Here is a 16,174-nt window from a genome sequence, read left to right on the forward strand (position 1 = left end):
GTTGTTGTTGAGCACCTTCATGTTGTTGTTGTCGTGCTCGTCGTTGTCGTCGTTGTTGTGTCTCCTCTTGTTGTTCACGTTGTCGAGGTCGTGGAACTTGACTTTGACTTCGACGTTGAGGTGGTGGTGGTGGTAGGTCTTCTTCTTCCTCCTCCTCCTCTTCTTCATTTGGATTTTGGGTTTCATCGTCATCTTATTCTTCATTTGGATTCTGGGATTCACGCACATGTTGCTCGTATTCTTGAAATGCTTCATAAGCCACTTCGGATGGTGGAATTTGAGCTTGATAGGCTTGCTCGGGATCCATTTGAGGATAGTATGGTGTTTGGAATTTCGGTGAATTCCGAATGGCCGAAAGTAGGAGCTATATGATTTGGATCGAAACTGTATTCGGTGTTTAGGTCGGGGGCGTTTTGAGACAAGTGCAACCAATTTTCTTCAAATCGGTGCATTTGTTGACCTCGGGAAGCTCTTCCCCTTCGACCTCCTCGGTTGTGGGATGAGAATGCCATGAAAAATTGAGAGCGTTTGAGAGAATTTGATATTAAGATTGAGAGATTTGAGAGAATTTGATAATGAGATTGAGAGAGTTTGAGAGAAAGGTGTGAAGAAAATGAATGAAATGGGGGGGGGGTATTTACAGATTTTAGAAATAAATGGGTAAAAAAAAAATAAAAAAGTGGCCGAAATAGTCCAATGGCTCTATTTAAAACGGCTATATTTTGAAATGGCTCTATTTTTTCGGCCGTTGGATCTTTGATCCAACGGCCGAAATTAAAAAAAAAAAAATCCTCGGCCAGGACTAACGGGATCACTGTATCCCGTTAGTCCCATTAACGAGATTCCCGTCCCGTCCCGATCGCAGTAGCGGGACTCCCGCTCTCGTTACTGTGCCTAACGGTAGGGGGGATTCCGTCCTGTCCCGCTACCGTTAGGTCAGGTTTAGTTATAGGTGGTATTCGAAATTTGGAATAAATTTGAAGGATGTTAACAAAATGTATATTCCTGTTTGGTAGTTAACTCAAAAAGTTTTTTTTTTTTTTCTATTTTCTAATTTTTGTAGTTGTACTGAAAAATTATTTTACAGTTGTTTTCAAAAAGCTGTTTGGTACAATTTTCATTTTTGTTTTTGAGAAATTGAAAAAACTGAAAAAAAGTGTTTGGTACAGTTTTCATTTAAAAAAAAAATGAAAAGAGAAGACGAAGAGAAAGAGGAGAGAAGAGAAGAAATTTTTTTCCAAAAACAACTTTTATTTGTTTTCAGTTTTCTTTACTCTTTTACAAAACAACTTCAAAATTTTTTGAAACCAAACCTAACTTTCACTAAAAAAAACTGTTTTTGAGATAAATAACAAACATGGAGATAGCTTTTTCTTTTATTTCGCGCCATTCTGAAGCGCTTTTCTTTTTCTCATTCTAGTCAATTTGTTTCTTTCTATCTGCGGAACATTTCTTCTATCATTTGATTGAATCAACAATGGGGAATTCGAAGCGATGGAGCGTGACGTATACGAAGCACGTCAAGCAGAACCGCAAGGTTTTTCATGACGGCTTTATGGAACTTCAGGCCTCATCCAACAAGGTAAAAACCCTAACCAGATTTCGGTACTCATTTATAGTTCGTGAGAATCAAAGATTGATTGAGATTCTCTTTCTGATTTTCGAAATTATCGGTGGAATATATTTGCGTGCGATTTCGGTGTGAAAATCGGCTCTCTCTCTCTTTTTTTTTTCCTTCAAATTTTTTATTTTTTATTTTTTGTTTGTGATGATGTATTTTGTGGCTAGCTTATCCTTTTCGATGACAGCGAGAAGCTCTTAGAGTGTAAGATTCTGAAGAAAGATGAATCTATTTGCTGTGGAGACACTCTCACATTCAATTCCTTCCTCGTCGACGTCAACGACGCTGATGGAGCTCATGAATCTCCTCCTCTGTCTACTTCGAATCCACTGGGAAGAAGAAATCAAAGCAAAGTAGAGAGGTACAAATCTCAGAAGTCGAATCTGAGCCCGGCACACATGGTCATTAGAGGTCGGTCTCTTAGTAACTTTTTTCAAGAGAGATTAGCTATATTTCTGTTTACTTTTGTTTTCTTGTGTGTGATGGTTATCAGATTTCAAGAAGAGGGAAATTCTCAAGTACGAAGCAATACAACAGAGCAAATCCCCGGAAACAGCAAAATCTAGCGTGACAGGTTTGTCTTGTGCGATGAATTTTCCGCTATAGAGTGTCTCAAGTTAATATGATAAGAAAATAAAATTTATGTATGTACATTTAGCAGAGGTTTGTACACCGATTTACATTCTCTTGTGCAGTTTAGCTTGGACCTTCTAATGGATGTCTAACCTAATAGTTTATCCTTTACTCTGTAGAGTGGGAGGCTTTGTACACATCACAGATCACTAAAAAGGCTAAGAAATATCATGATGGGTTTGTACAGCTCTCAGTTCGTGGTTCCCTCGCTCGGCAGGTTAACTCCAAAGCTATTTCTTTGCGTGTTTCTTTGGTTGATATCTTCTAGTGTGACTGATTTTGATACATGTACAGATGGTCTAGCTAAATGCTTTAGCATGTTTTCCTTTTGGTCTTTGTTCAGGCCATTTTGTTGGACGCAAGTCGAAACAACTTGAATTGTAGGTTTCTGTCGAAAGATGAAACTGTAGAACCTGGAGGGACAATAAAGTTTGATGGGTATCTAGTTGATATTGGAGAATCTCGGGGAGATTATAAAAGTTCTGGGGACAATAGTTCCGGTTATACTATGGAAAATGGAACAAGCCATGGACATAAAAACTACGCTTACCGGAACAATATTCTACCGAAAGGTACATCAACATTTCTTTTTTTTTTTTTGAAACGAGAACACCTTTTATATTAAGATCTTGCAAATGCCAATTACAAGAGTGGTTGTTCGGGAAAAACCCGATAAAAACCCCAAAAAAGTAAATAGAACAAAGGGACATTTCTCGACTTAAACACTGAAACACCTATGAGCCTATCTGAGAAGAACTTCCTAGAGACGCAAAAACTCTAAACCCGCTGACTGCTCCGATAAGAAACAAAAACCCCAAAACGAGATCCACGAAAACCATAGACATCCTCCAAAACTTCTCTCAAACCATGAGAATACTTCATAAAAATCCAGAACGAATCCTCATGAACTTTGGTTTCCGAACTCTGATTAGATAGGCCATTTTTCGAAGATCTCTTTTATCCAAATCGATCTTCTTAACCTTTTCAAAATTATGTATGTATCAGTTAAGAGATTGTCTAATTCACTGAGCCTTATAGTTTTCTCGGGATACATCAGTTTGTTTTATTCGTAGAATCAGTTATTCTATCTATAATAAGGTGTTACTTCCAAATATTAAAATAAAATGCACGGTTTGCTGTCTGTATACATATAATACGATGGACCTGTCACCAGTTTCCTCGGGACACATGTATTAAGAACCATTGACGTTTGACAGAAAAATAAATTGGTTCCTTCCTTTTTTTAATTTGACTTTAGAGAATTTGAGATAGTCTTCTATCTCAATTTCTGAGTGTTATTCCGTTCCAGAGTCCATCAAGACCGAATACCTACAAAATGTGGCATCTCATAGTAATCAAAATACGACTACTGAACCAAGTGCAGCAGGTAAACATGCTGATTTCATACTATTCTGTTTTCCCAGATTTAAGCATCTTTCCATGGTTGATTCTCCTTTGCTGTAGAGTGGCAGGTTCTTTACACAACACAATTAACCCAAAAGTCCAAGCAGTATCATGATGGTTTCTTACAGTTCGCAATTACTGGCTCACTTGGGAGGCGGGTATATTTTCTGTACTTTTTTTGAAGAGGAACTGATAATTTATAAAAGCTAGATAAAATAGAATCAGTTAGAATCTTTTATACTAATTTTTATCCCCATATTTTCTTAGTGTTTATCTTAAGTGTCTATATCCTTTAAAAGAAAGTAAGCATCTTATGTCAAGTAACTTACTATTCAATATAACCTTCTACTATCTATATAGTTTTTTTCCGTGTTCATCTTTTTTCCATCATTATTTCATATGTTGATTTCCTTTTAGAACTTTACATCTTATGTCGTGTAAAATACTCCCTTTAAACTTCTTATCTTCTATCTTTTTCTTTTCCTAGAAAAAACCATCTTCTATTGGTACTCATGGTGCTCAGGTTGAGGCTAATTCCCGTTTTTTTCTTCATAATAGGCTACGTTGCTTGATGAAACCAAGACAGTCTTGCACAGCAGATTCCTGAGGAAAGATGAAGTTATTCGAGCTGGCATATTAATGAAATTTGATTCTTATTTGATTGACGTTGGAGAACTTGAAGGAAACAATAAAACTGATTTAATTGCTCTTGGAAATATTTGCAACGTTGAGAAAACGCCGAAAATTCCCAGAGATCACGACTTTCATCCTTCGAAAAGCTATAGGTTTAAGGGTGTGTGATATAATTCATCGTCTCCTTTTATAAAGCAGCAAACGTTGCCTTTGGAAAATATCACTCTCTCTAAAATCCGGTCTCTATTTATAGGCATTAATCTTCCTCTGGTATAATCTCTGTTTACATTGCAGGAAAATCTATGGCTAATGTTTTTTTGAAGAAAGATGAAGAATCAAAGTTTTGCAGCACAAAGGATTCAATTGATAGAGTTCCTACGAAATATCTTTTACGTGATGGTATGTCTACAATTATCTTTACGCTACAAACACCATAGTCTTGACAGAAGGCACCATCTTTTATCGTATTCTTGTTCGTCTAGCAAATATCGTCTTGTGGTTTGGGTGTAATTTTGGTATGTCCACCATGTTAATTTCTAAACTACAATTTGGGTTTAGCATATCGTTAATTTCCCGTCACTCTGTGCAAGTGCCTCCATGGAAATAATTTTGTTCTTTCACAAAAGAAAGCTTTATTGAGAATATATTGCAAGTACATTATTTTCATTTCCTAGTGGTTTATCGTAGACAAGGCAAGGCCAAGGTCTTTGAACACAGTCTTGGGATGGCGTTTACATGCTTACCTTGAGAATTAATATGTTGCTGACTTATATTTTTCTATCTTCACAGCTTCCCAGATATTGTGTTTTCTTCAGAAACCTAGAACCGAGGCCTCGTGTCATACAGAAAATCAAATGACACCTACAAAAGGGATTCTAGTTTCAAAGGTTGCATATTTGGATTTCCCTCGGGAGTATCAACCTTCTAACCTATCATCATCAGTGCAGCCCGAACGATCCCTTGAAAATGTGGACACCACAGAAATAACAAAAAGTGCAGAATTTGATGTATCATATGGAACTAGTACTACATCATTCGAAGGTTAAATTCATTGCATTTTTTTCCCTTGAACATATCTCGAATCGCAGTCAACTAACAAAAGCGTTTATGAAATACAGACGTCGCAGCAATGCCCACGAGCACCACCCATAGCAGCAGTCAGTTTCCAGCGGATAGAAACTCTAACCAGGTGTATATTAAATTATACGTGTTTTTTCATTCATATTTTCAAGAATTGTTACGTTTCGAGACAATTATACCTTGGGAATCAAGACATCAAATTCTAAAAGCATTATCCCCTTTCTGGCTTGAGCAATCATACCTTTGAGTTATATGGCAAGACTCGCTCTTGGTTTTACTTATTAAATATCTTAGAAGACAGGAGGAGGACTACTGACGAGTGTGGAATTTTGCTGCAGAAGCTTTTTTCAGACATGGAAGCCGACACCGGAGGTCCTGGTGAGGGAAATGCTGTCAATATGCCTTTAATTGTGGCGTCATACAGTTCAGGATATATAAAGAATCAGCTCGATGATCTTTCATCTCCTGCGGAAATCGATGAATACCCGAGTTTTGACCTTGGAATTTAAAGGCCAAACACCATGCACATGAGCCCAATCCAAACATGGTGCCATGTAAACATGGAAAGTGCACGAATATTGTTCCGTTTCACATCCCCACGATCTGAAACCTTTTTTTTAGTTATGATCAAACATTCTTTTCAGGGCTGACCCAAATCAAATGCATATACCACGAAGTTCTGAGTTGTGTGACGAGAAAATTTCCGGGCTAGAAAAACAAATTTGTGTACAATGTGAAATATACCTAACATAATAATAAAATAACAATAATACATGCTAACATCCCTTGCAAACTCACGATTCTACATTGACAGACAATGAGTTTGTTAACTAAATAATGGTAGAGCAAAGTGGAATGTCTTCACGAACAAATCAACAATTTGTAGAGAATGAACAAATGAAATTTTGATGGTGCCAAGTTGTCATTGGTTGTGAAAATGTGTCAACGAATCTCAATATGTTTGGTATGTTAATGTTAAACCGAATTATGGGTGAACCGAATTATGGGCGATTTTAATCGAACTATGATTATCAAGTAATAAAAGTGCAGGGGTGAAAAGACCAACCACCCATATCATGCAATCTTCAAATGGCACAATACTCGAACTTTTGTAGAGAAATAGAATTGTTTCTTATTATTTTACAAGATGAGAGAGTCACCAACAAAGATATAGGATCCAGTGATGAACTAATTGAGCTCTGAACGATTACTTGACACCGACCTGATTAGCATTACAGTAAACACGCAACTCTAAGGATGACACAGAGAAAAACAAGAGGCTTTGAAACCGATTAAGTGTAGAAGTAGTGATGAATTGACTAACCAGATAAACAAGCCCAAGTATGTGCGCAAAAAAAAAAGTTGTATTTATATACAAGCAGTAAATTTTCATCAGGTTCAAACAAGCTTGTTGTCTCCTGTCTTTTCCATGCCCGAGTTACCTCATGAAATTTATCCCAGATGACAAAAGAATCCATAGCCTTCATTTTTTTTTATCTATAATTCTTAAAGATAAAAGAATACTTAAGAAAAAAAAAATAGGAAGCAATTAAAGAGTGTGTGCGTGTGTGAGAGAGAGAGAGTGTTAAAAAGTAATGAGAGAGAATAGTAGTTTTTATAATAATTATTTCCTATAAAGTTGGTGACAAATCAATTAATATCTATTAAATATATTAGATTTAAATTTTTTTTCGAAAACTTGTTCAGGAAATGACAATACGGAGGATTGTACACGTTGAAACATATGCCATGTAAGCAACTCGACTATTTCACCATACTTTGGAATTGGCTAAAATAAATTATCATGTTGACTTAATTATTTATTTAATTTTTTTTTTAGAAAACGTGAACGATACCACGTAGAAATTCATTAAAACCCTCACTTAAATAGCGGAGGAATACTATAGTTATAAAACATAATTTTGGTCTTTAAGGACTTCACGCATGGCGCATGGAGGGACAACCCCATCCTAACGCACATCCGAGCCAACACTAAGAGAGAAACGAGCTAACTTATGAGCCACAGTATTACAAGATCTAAAAAGAAAAGTGATATCAAATCTGGAAAAGTTTAACAAGGTTACCTTGATGTCGTTTAAAATGGTTCCAAGCTCCGTGGCCGGTATGACTCCTCTTTTAACCGCAAGCACAACTTCAAGGCAATCCGATTGCACTACCACCTGGTCGATCCCGAGATCAATCGCCAACGATAGCCCCCGAAGAAAAGCCGTGGCTTCCGCAAGAGGTGGAGCAAGGTGGAAGTCCCGCATCGAGATTTCCGAAGCAATAACGTACCCTTTGTTGTCGCGAAGCACACACCCGGTACCAAACCGACCCAAGCCATCATCAATGGTTGCATCCACACAAATGGAAGTCGCCCCCATGGTCGGCGGAGACCACGCTCGGACGCTAACCTCGTTATCCACAGGAAACACACACATGTTTGCTTTCCTAAAGGTGTCAAGGAAGCCGCCGGTCCATTCCACAAGGTCTTCCGGCCACCACTTGGTCTTCCCCGATAAAACTTGGTTCCTATGATTCTAAATTTCCCACATCAAAGCGACAAAAAACTCGAAATCACGTACCTTAAAAGCATTCGCAGCCGATAAGAGAATATGCTAATGATGTCACCACCCCGAAGATCTTTAACTAAATCCCCGAAGTTCGTAAGCTTTCACACCTTCCGCGACCACTTGCACCCCCAAATGGTGTAAGTCACAGTTTCCGGGTTCCCAAAACAAAGGGGGCAGCGGTCTTCATCTATGATTCTTCGTCGCGTGAGATTGGTACGGACCGGGATCCATCCCTTATAGACTCTCAGAGCAAAAAGCTTCACCTTTCGGAGGGATAGCGAGCTTCCAACACTACTACATAAAGCACATTTTAAGACATCAAAAAGGTGATTTAAAATACCTTCCGAGTCGTACCAGAAAACGACCTCTAGGTGAGTGACTTAAAAAGTCTATAGTTTTTAAGACGTTTTTTTAAATGTCTTTAAATCACCTAAAAAAATGACTTAATATTTGAATAGAACGACTTAGAAAAGTGTCCACGTAGACAAAGAAATGCTGACGTGGAGGTGTCTTTAAAGACATTTTTTATGTCTTTGTAGAATTTTAAAAAATGACTTAAATCTCTTTATAAAACGACTTGAAATGGTTCCATGTCATCAATAAAAGATGACGTGGATAACTTATGAAGACGTTTTATAAGAGTCTTTATAATTCTTTAAAAAACGACATAATAAACGCTGACATAATCAATGTTGCTGGCATGTACTCATTTTTAAGACATTTTTCTTATGTCTTAATTGCATATCGCTGACGTTGAATTATATTAAGAAGACGTTATTATTATTTTTTTTTTAATAAAGAAGACGTTATTTTTAAATGGGTACAATTTAGAAGATGTTTTTATTAGTCAATTTGGGATGCTTACGTGGATGCGCCCAATTATTAATTTTGAGAAATTTAAATATTTTCACAATATATTTAATACCTGATCATATTTTCATAATATTTTCAACACCTTATTTATAATTACAAATAGCATAACAAAAAAAAAAATATTCATTTATAGTCTCAAATTGGCATCAACAATCCAAAATGCAATATATTAATCCAAAGTGCAACAATGGAATATAGCAGAAATGTAGTGACAACAAAAACAACTATAGTATTGGATTCAAATGGAAATAGTGTAAAAAAGAGCATGCCTTGGGAAGAAGCTGCATTCATTTTTTTTTTTGCATAACTTCTTGTTAGACTTTAAGTTGTAATCCTTCAATTACACATTCCGCCCAAATAGCTCGAACTTCGTTGATTTCAGCGGCCGTATATAATGATCTTTTATCAAAGTACATTTTCAAAATAAAAAAAAAGGGTCAGGAAAGATTATATCAATAATAATACATACAAACTAAATATATAACTGAAAAGGGAAGATTATTGGCAATCTTATTGTATAATTGAATAATACATACAAACTAAATATATAACTGAAAAGGGAAGATTATTGGCAATCTTATTGTATAATTGTTAGACACCTGGTAGAAACTAGCTAATTTCATTTTTATTTTATGGTAGAAACCTGTATGAAAGAAATCACATTTCTTAACGGTACCTCTGAGATAGACTAGCACTCAAATATACCTGGTAGTGCACTGAAGTGCAGAAAATGTGCGTAAGTGCAGCTTAATATATATATATATATATATATATATATATATATATATACACACACACACACACACACACACACATATACACTTATATGTGAATCAACAACAGTGTAAAAGTCACGTGCAATTATAAGGTCATGCATGAATCTCAGTACATAAAAGCCACATTCGAAAGTCGACGGTTGTCTTGGGCACTAAAATGAAAGCAAAAAGTATGTTAAAAAGACATGCAGAACTACTACAATTTTTTTACTTACAAAACAGGCAGAGATCAATAACAAATTAAAGGTTTATAAGAAGAAAAAGTCAGCTATACTTACATTGCAATGTGTTAAATTGAAATACAAACTTTTTGGCTGTACTTTGCGCATTCATTTGAGCAATGCAAACTTCATCATGGCTCTAGCATGATTATATATCACGAGAGAAATAAATGTATGCATCGTCGCTAATAAATGTAATAAGAAATGAAGAAAAAGCATATCATAAGTGTCTTTACTCATAGTTTGTCTCAGTGGGTCAAAGTAATAAGCCATCTTAGCTGAAACATCAATCACAACTAATGTCCAATGACTCTACATGACAAAAAAACGTAAATAACAATGTCAGAAAACGGTGGTATTCATTTCATCTCACAATATTTTATTCACTTCCTTCATTAAAGACGAAGTGAGACAGATTGTGTATGTTAGTGGTAATAAGGTGAGCTTCATAATATCATGTGTCATTTAATATATTATATATATAAAGAGAGAATGTTTTTAAAAATAGTAGCTTGTTCCTTGAATTATTTAAGTGAAATATAATCATGAAACCCAACAAACCTTACTCTACCATTCTAATGAATCAATAATGACTTAACACAAATATCGGAAAAAAAACTAATAACAAAACAAGATTACCCAAGAAAATATGTTTCTTTTCCTATGCTTGCAATTACTCGTATATCTATAAGCTGTTTATGCTTTTTCATTTGTCTTTGTAATAAATATTAGATGTTCTTCCATTTGGAAACACCTGTATTTGACAACTTTTTGAGGTTTCACTAATTAATAGGATACGAGAAAAAAATAAATAAATAGAAACCAAAAGCCTGGACCTAGAACTAGATAAGGATGCTAAGATATTTTCTAAAACTATAACTTAGAGTCACATAACGTGGGTGGAAAAATACTAGACCTGTAATCCCTTGAAGATATACTAATTTACTTCTTCATATATTATATTGTCACATGTCACGTGGAGGGTAAAGGCTAGACTTGTACAAAAATCAACCTAGAATCTCTTCATACCACAAATTGACACCCTTTTCTGGCCGTAGTGTGACTAGAACCCCTATATATGCTAAGGTTGAGAAACAAAGACTGATTCATCATTATATATATTCATCTTGAATAAAATAAAAATAACAAAACAAAGACTGCCATTTAAGATTAATATTGTACATTAATAACTCGAGACCTAGATACTATAGTAATTATTTTATACTCGTTTTGGCTATAATCAAATTTTGAACAGACTCTAGCTATATACTCCAAGAAACCATTTTTTAAATGACGTATAGCTTTGATACATGTGTGCCGACATATTTGAAATAGTAAATGTAGTGAATTGTCGTTTTAGGGACTAGAACTCAATGCTGTAAAGTTTCAGCACTACGACTTTTCAATTAGGGTTTTGCTTATAGCTACCTCTCACTCAACCTTGGTCTCTTTGCAAACCAACCGTTTTAAAAGTTTTCTCGAAAGGAATACTGTTTTTTTCTGTTTGTTTGTTGAAGTTGAAGATCTAAAGCTTCTCGTTTGGGTCTGTAGAGAAAAAGGGTTCTACTCTACATATGAAATTTGATATTAATTTAACTGTTTCATAATTTGTTCTACTCTATAGCCTTTAATAGAGTAAACTGAGATAGTCAAACAGTTACTAACAAAATCCTACACTGCACAATTAATTAAAGAGTACTTTGCAAAAAGAATGTGTTCCACAACTCTTGTGACATAAAAAAAAGCTAAACGGGCTCTGGTGTGGCATTGGTAATAGAGTTTTAGCCACTTAACCCATTCATTTTTCAACTCAAAACCCCACATCCATGGAGACTAGCTATGAAAAAATGGACATTTTCCAAGAATAAAAGAGGAAAATGGACAAAATAATAAAAGTGATACTCAAATGACTCAACTATGTGCGAAAGAACCTTAATCAGTGCACATTAAACAAATTGGCACCAAGTCTGAAATTAGTGGGCACACATATACGACCACAGAAGATAAAATAAGCAGCCAGAAACAAAGACTGATTCATCACAAGAGTCATATACAGAAGATAAAAAAAAAACCAGCCAGAAACGAAGACCATAGTCAAGTACAGATATATACTAACCACTGGAATCAGCAAATGTCGGCCGAAGAGAAACAATGTCTGCACGTACTCGACGAACAATGGGAAGGACCGAAAAAAATCGTGAAGGACGGGGGCACAGTGAAGGCACAGAACGTGGAAAACTGTTTCAGAACAAAGAAAAATTAGGTTTCCCTTTTTTTTCTCTATTTTCTGAAAGACTAATAATAAAAAAATTGAATATATATATGATTTTAAAGGAAACTAATTACGTTAATAAAAAAAAGGAACGTCCTAGAAAACCATCTTCAGAGAAAAAAAAGGAAACTGACCTTTTTGTTTAAAGGAAAATGACTTACGTGGGTATATTAACAACACGTCCGAATTGGAATCTTCTATTTAAATCGTTTTCATCAGAGTAAAGAAAATAACGGGTGATCAACTTCGAATGCATCAAAAGAATAAGTTTACCTCTTTACTCTTCTATTACGTTTGCTTAGTCAAACGTAGTTACTCCTGCCCTAGTTTTCTTGAACAGAGACTGGAAAATGGATTGACAAGTCAGTGAATAGTTTTGTTGAAGAAATAAATAAGGGTATGATTGAATAAAAAAGTGTCAAAGGGGTAGGGGATAAAAATAAAATTCTCTTTTCTAGGAAACAAAACTCTGAGTCTGAGAAACGTTGTTTTTTGTCTCAGACATTTTGTCGAGCACCTAGAGGATTCCATCGGATCACCATCCTGACCGGAAATTGCCTCGCCTGGATCACCATCGGATGGTCATTGATTTTCTGCACCAAAAAAAACAAGTAATATCGATCATACAGGACATACATAGAAGAAATAGCGGAGTGTGTGCCGAGGGCCCCTGGTTCCGCCGCAGCCGAGACAGGTACGCTGCGTTCCCCTGCGCCGCGCGTTGTCGTCCGACAGAGGGTTCTTCGGATTCATCGACCGCGGCTTCGGACGGGTAGGGTCGCCGTCGCTCAGGCTCCACGGGTAGGCTCTCTCACCGCTACTAGTATTCTGAGGCTCCTCCGTTTCGGAGAAGAAGATTGAGTTGGAGTGGAAGGAACTGATTGAAGGGCGAATTGCTGGTGGACAATAAAATCCTCGGCTTCGTCTTGTTCTGGATTGGAGCGAGAGATTGACGTTCGTGGTGACGAGGATTCATCAGTGTTCGTCGTGGTGAGCGAGAGATTGGAGGAGAATTGTTTTTTTTTTTTTTTGTTACAACAACAGGATAGGATAAGTATAAGTGTGTTTAAGAAAAACTGTTTTTGTTTTCAAAAGTAAAGCTACATATACGAATGGATACAATTGCTATGAAATCAAAGATTTGCTTTTAATAATTTTGACCTTGTTTTTATATGTAACAGCCCACATACATCATGTGGAATTATTTTTTCATTGCCACGTGAGATTAATTTGCCTACGTGGAAATTACAAATAAATTTACAATAATTAAAAAAATAATATATAAAATTAATTGTAAAATTATTTCTATATATTACAAGACGTTTATTAAATGACTTAAATGATATGATTTAATTTATTAAGTCATTTAATAAATAACTTCAAATAAATTATTAAGTCATTCTTTAAATTTCTTAAAAATATATACGCCTTTCAAGTCATTTTTTAAATGACTCAAAATATTTTTTATATATCTTTTGAAGATATTATTTTATTGACTTCAAAAGTCTGTTTGAGACGTTTTTTAAATGACTTGAAAATCCAAACGAAAATTTAGATTATTAAAGTTGTGCATTTTAGAGAACGTCTTAAATCTCATGTCTTCTAATGTACTTCATGTAGTAGTGCAAAGACGGTTCCACCAAGAGATTGTTTCCGAACGGTCCGAGGAGCAAGCGTATGTGAGGGACGCCATAGCTAACCTATAACCGCTCTTCACCGAGTACTCTCCATCTTTGGAATAGTGCCACCTTAACACGTCGGCTGTCCCTGAGTTGCTCTCCGAGATGCGTAAAATGGCCTACGCATCTTCTCTACTAAACCTCGCTTGGACCAAGGCTTCATTCCATTTGCCATCATGTTGTTTTAACTCCGCTACTCTCAACTCTCTCCATTTGCACCACTAGATTTTACAATCTTTCCCGCTATTTCCCCACCAAAACTTTGCAACCACTTTATGGATGTCGTTAATCAAGGCTTTGGGAAGGCGGAAGCAACTAGCCACGTAGCTCGGGATGGCTTGAAGAACCGACTTAATGAGAACCTCCTGTCCAGAGTGTGAGAACCAAATCCCCCTCCAACTCTTGATCTTCGCTCACACTCTTTCTCAAACAAAAGCGAACAAATCCTTCTTCCTTCGTCGCGTAAGAGTCGGGAGGCCGAGATAGCGTTGGTGGCACGGGGTGCTACCAACACCAAGGCGGGCAGCGATGGTATCTTTAGTGTCCTCCGAGACCACCATTCCAAATAAAATATTAGATTTGGTGTAGTTGATAAGTTGTCTCGAGGCAGCCGCATAAGAAGAGAGACACGTAGCAACCGCCTCGCACTCCTTCGTTTGCCCGGAAGAAAACGAGGCTATCGTCCGTGAAGAGCAAGTGGGAAATGTGAAGGTCATTAGCACCGAATCTAACCCCGCTGATCTCCCCTGTTTTTTCTGTATCTCGAAGGAGGCAAGAGAGTCCTTCGGAGCAAAGGAGGAAAAAGAAAGGAGAGAGAAGGTCATCTTGTCGAATGACAAGACCCCTTTGCGGTACCAAGCACCCCGAACACTCCCGTTAATGTTGAAGGAATACCGCACCGAACTCACGCATCTCCTGATTTTCTCCACCCACCTCTCATCGAAGCCCAACTTCAACATCATCGCTTCCAAGAAAGGCCATTCTACCCAGTCATAGGCCTTATCCATATCGATCTTGAGTGCCGCATAGTCACCATTATCGAATCTACCTCGCTTCATGGAGTGTATCCCCTCAAAGAACACCATGACATTGTCGAAGATTTGCAAACCTCCAAAAAAAGCACCTTGGTTCTCCGAAATAATACCCTCCATATGAGTTTTCAATCTTGACGTACACCATACAACGAGACACCACCTTATATATAATATTGCATAGACTGATTGGCCGGAACTCACTAACCTTTTCCGGGTTGTCCACTTTTGGAATCAAGGTGATGTCGTTGATCTCCGAAACACTATCACCGTTGATGAGGATGCCCAAACTAGCTTTGGTTACGAGCTCTCCTACCACCTGCCAGTATTTTTGGTAGAAGAGTACCGGAAAGCAGTCACTACCCGAGGCTTTGATAGCACCCATAGAGAAGAGCGCACTCTTTACATCCTTCTCCTCAAAAGGTCGCAGAAGATCAATGTTAATCTCGGGGGTAACCTTCGGTACGACTCCCTCTAACACCTCGTCAATGATGACCGGGCTCGGCCTAGAGGACGTAAAAATCTTCTCAAACTAGGAGGAGACCACCCCCGTAATATCTCCATCCCCCTTGATCCACTTGTTAGACTCGTCGAGAAGACCCCGAATCTCGTTCTTTTTTTCCTAGCCGAAGCTCTACGGTGGAAAAGACTCATGTTTTTGTCCCCACATTTCATCCATGCCATCCTACTCTGTTGTCTCCAAAACCTCTCTTCCTTCTCAGGTAGTGCATCAAGTTGACGTACCTCTCGGCCCAAGTCGCCATAACCAAGGCCGGGTCTCTTATCCCTGACCTTACGGACCACTTCCTTCTGCTTCTCTATCTTAAAATCCAGCTCGTTCTTCTTGCCCCGGCCCCACCGGCTAAGGCTCTCTTTACACTGATGCAGCGAGTCGAGAAGGCTAGGTAAAGAAGCCCCCGATATGTCGGGCACCCAATCTTGTCTGACTCTCTCCCCACATTCCTCTTCCTCGCACCACGCTTCCTCAAAGAAAGAACTCCTCGGCTTGACTGTAATGTTAAAATTATTCTCGGCCTCTGTCGAAAGGAAAAGAGGGCGGTGATCCGAGTTCCAAAATTCTAGGTGAAAAATCTTGGCTCTCGGGTACAATGCACCCCACTCCGAAGTCGAAAGACATGTATCTAACCTTGCTTGGATGCTCTTCGGGGAGGAACTTTTCCGCCAAGTGAAGGCAGCCCCTACAAAACCCAAATCAGCGAGCTCGCAATCCTCCATCAAGTGATGAAAAGACTCCAAGAGTGAGTGTTCACTTGTACACCCATAACTTAGCTCATTGTTGTCTGCCAACTCGTTAAAATCGCCCCTATCAGCCATGGCACGTTGGACGAACCCATAATTATTCGGACCAGCTCCCACG

At 37.5% G+C, this 16,174-nt stretch overlaps 1 protein-coding gene across 4 annotated transcripts; it reads left to right on the forward strand.

Moving 5' to 3' along the window:
* Positions 1-1,395: 1,395 nt before the first annotated feature.
* Positions 1,396-6,156, forward strand: LOC149404260 (uncharacterized). Of its 4 annotated transcripts, none has more exons than XM_089608064.1 (12): positions 1,396-1,582; positions 1,789-2,032; positions 2,115-2,195; positions 2,374-2,471; positions 2,598-2,826; positions 3,564-3,641; positions 3,719-3,816; positions 4,217-4,451; positions 4,586-4,690; positions 5,081-5,332; positions 5,410-5,480; positions 5,666-6,156. In XM_089608064.1, exons 1-12 carry the CDS (start codon positions 1,478-1,480, stop codon positions 5,777-5,779), a joined length of 1,710 nt encoding a protein of 569 aa, XP_089464190.1. In that variant the 5' UTR covers positions 1,396-1,477; the 3' UTR covers positions 5,780-6,156. The 4 variants fall into 4 exon arrangements, with proteins under 4 accessions (XP_089464190.1, XP_089464188.1, XP_089464189.1 ...); XM_089608062.1 differs by having other exon boundaries at positions 5,710-6,156; XM_089608063.1 differs by having other exon boundaries at positions 5,713-6,156.
* The last annotated feature ends 10,018 nt before the right edge of the window (positions 6,157-16,174 follow it).

The sequence above is a fragment of the Urtica dioica genome, chromosome 2 (assembly GCF_054948205.1).
Source record: "Urtica dioica subsp. dioica isolate 48M chromosome 2, U.dioica_male_clone48M_v1_H2, whole genome shotgun sequence".
Taxonomy (NCBI): domain Eukaryota; kingdom Viridiplantae; phylum Streptophyta; class Magnoliopsida; order Rosales; family Urticaceae; genus Urtica; species Urtica dioica.

What these genes read in the sequence shown, in the direction of transcription:
- LOC149404260 (XM_089608062.1), top strand. Translation starts at nt 1,478, where the DNA reads ATGGGGAATTCGAAGCGATGGAGCGTGACGTATACGAAGCACGTCAAG. An exon ending in GTGGTTCCCTCGCTCGGCAG is followed by an intron (nt 2,472 to 2,597) that starts GTTAACTCCAAA and finishes GTCTTTGTTCAG; the next exon opens with GCCATTTTGTTGGACGCAAG. An exon ending in GAAAAGCTATAGGTTTAAGG is followed by an intron (nt 4,452 to 4,585) that starts GTGTGTGATATA and finishes TTTACATTGCAG; the next exon opens with GAAAATCTATGGCTAATGTT.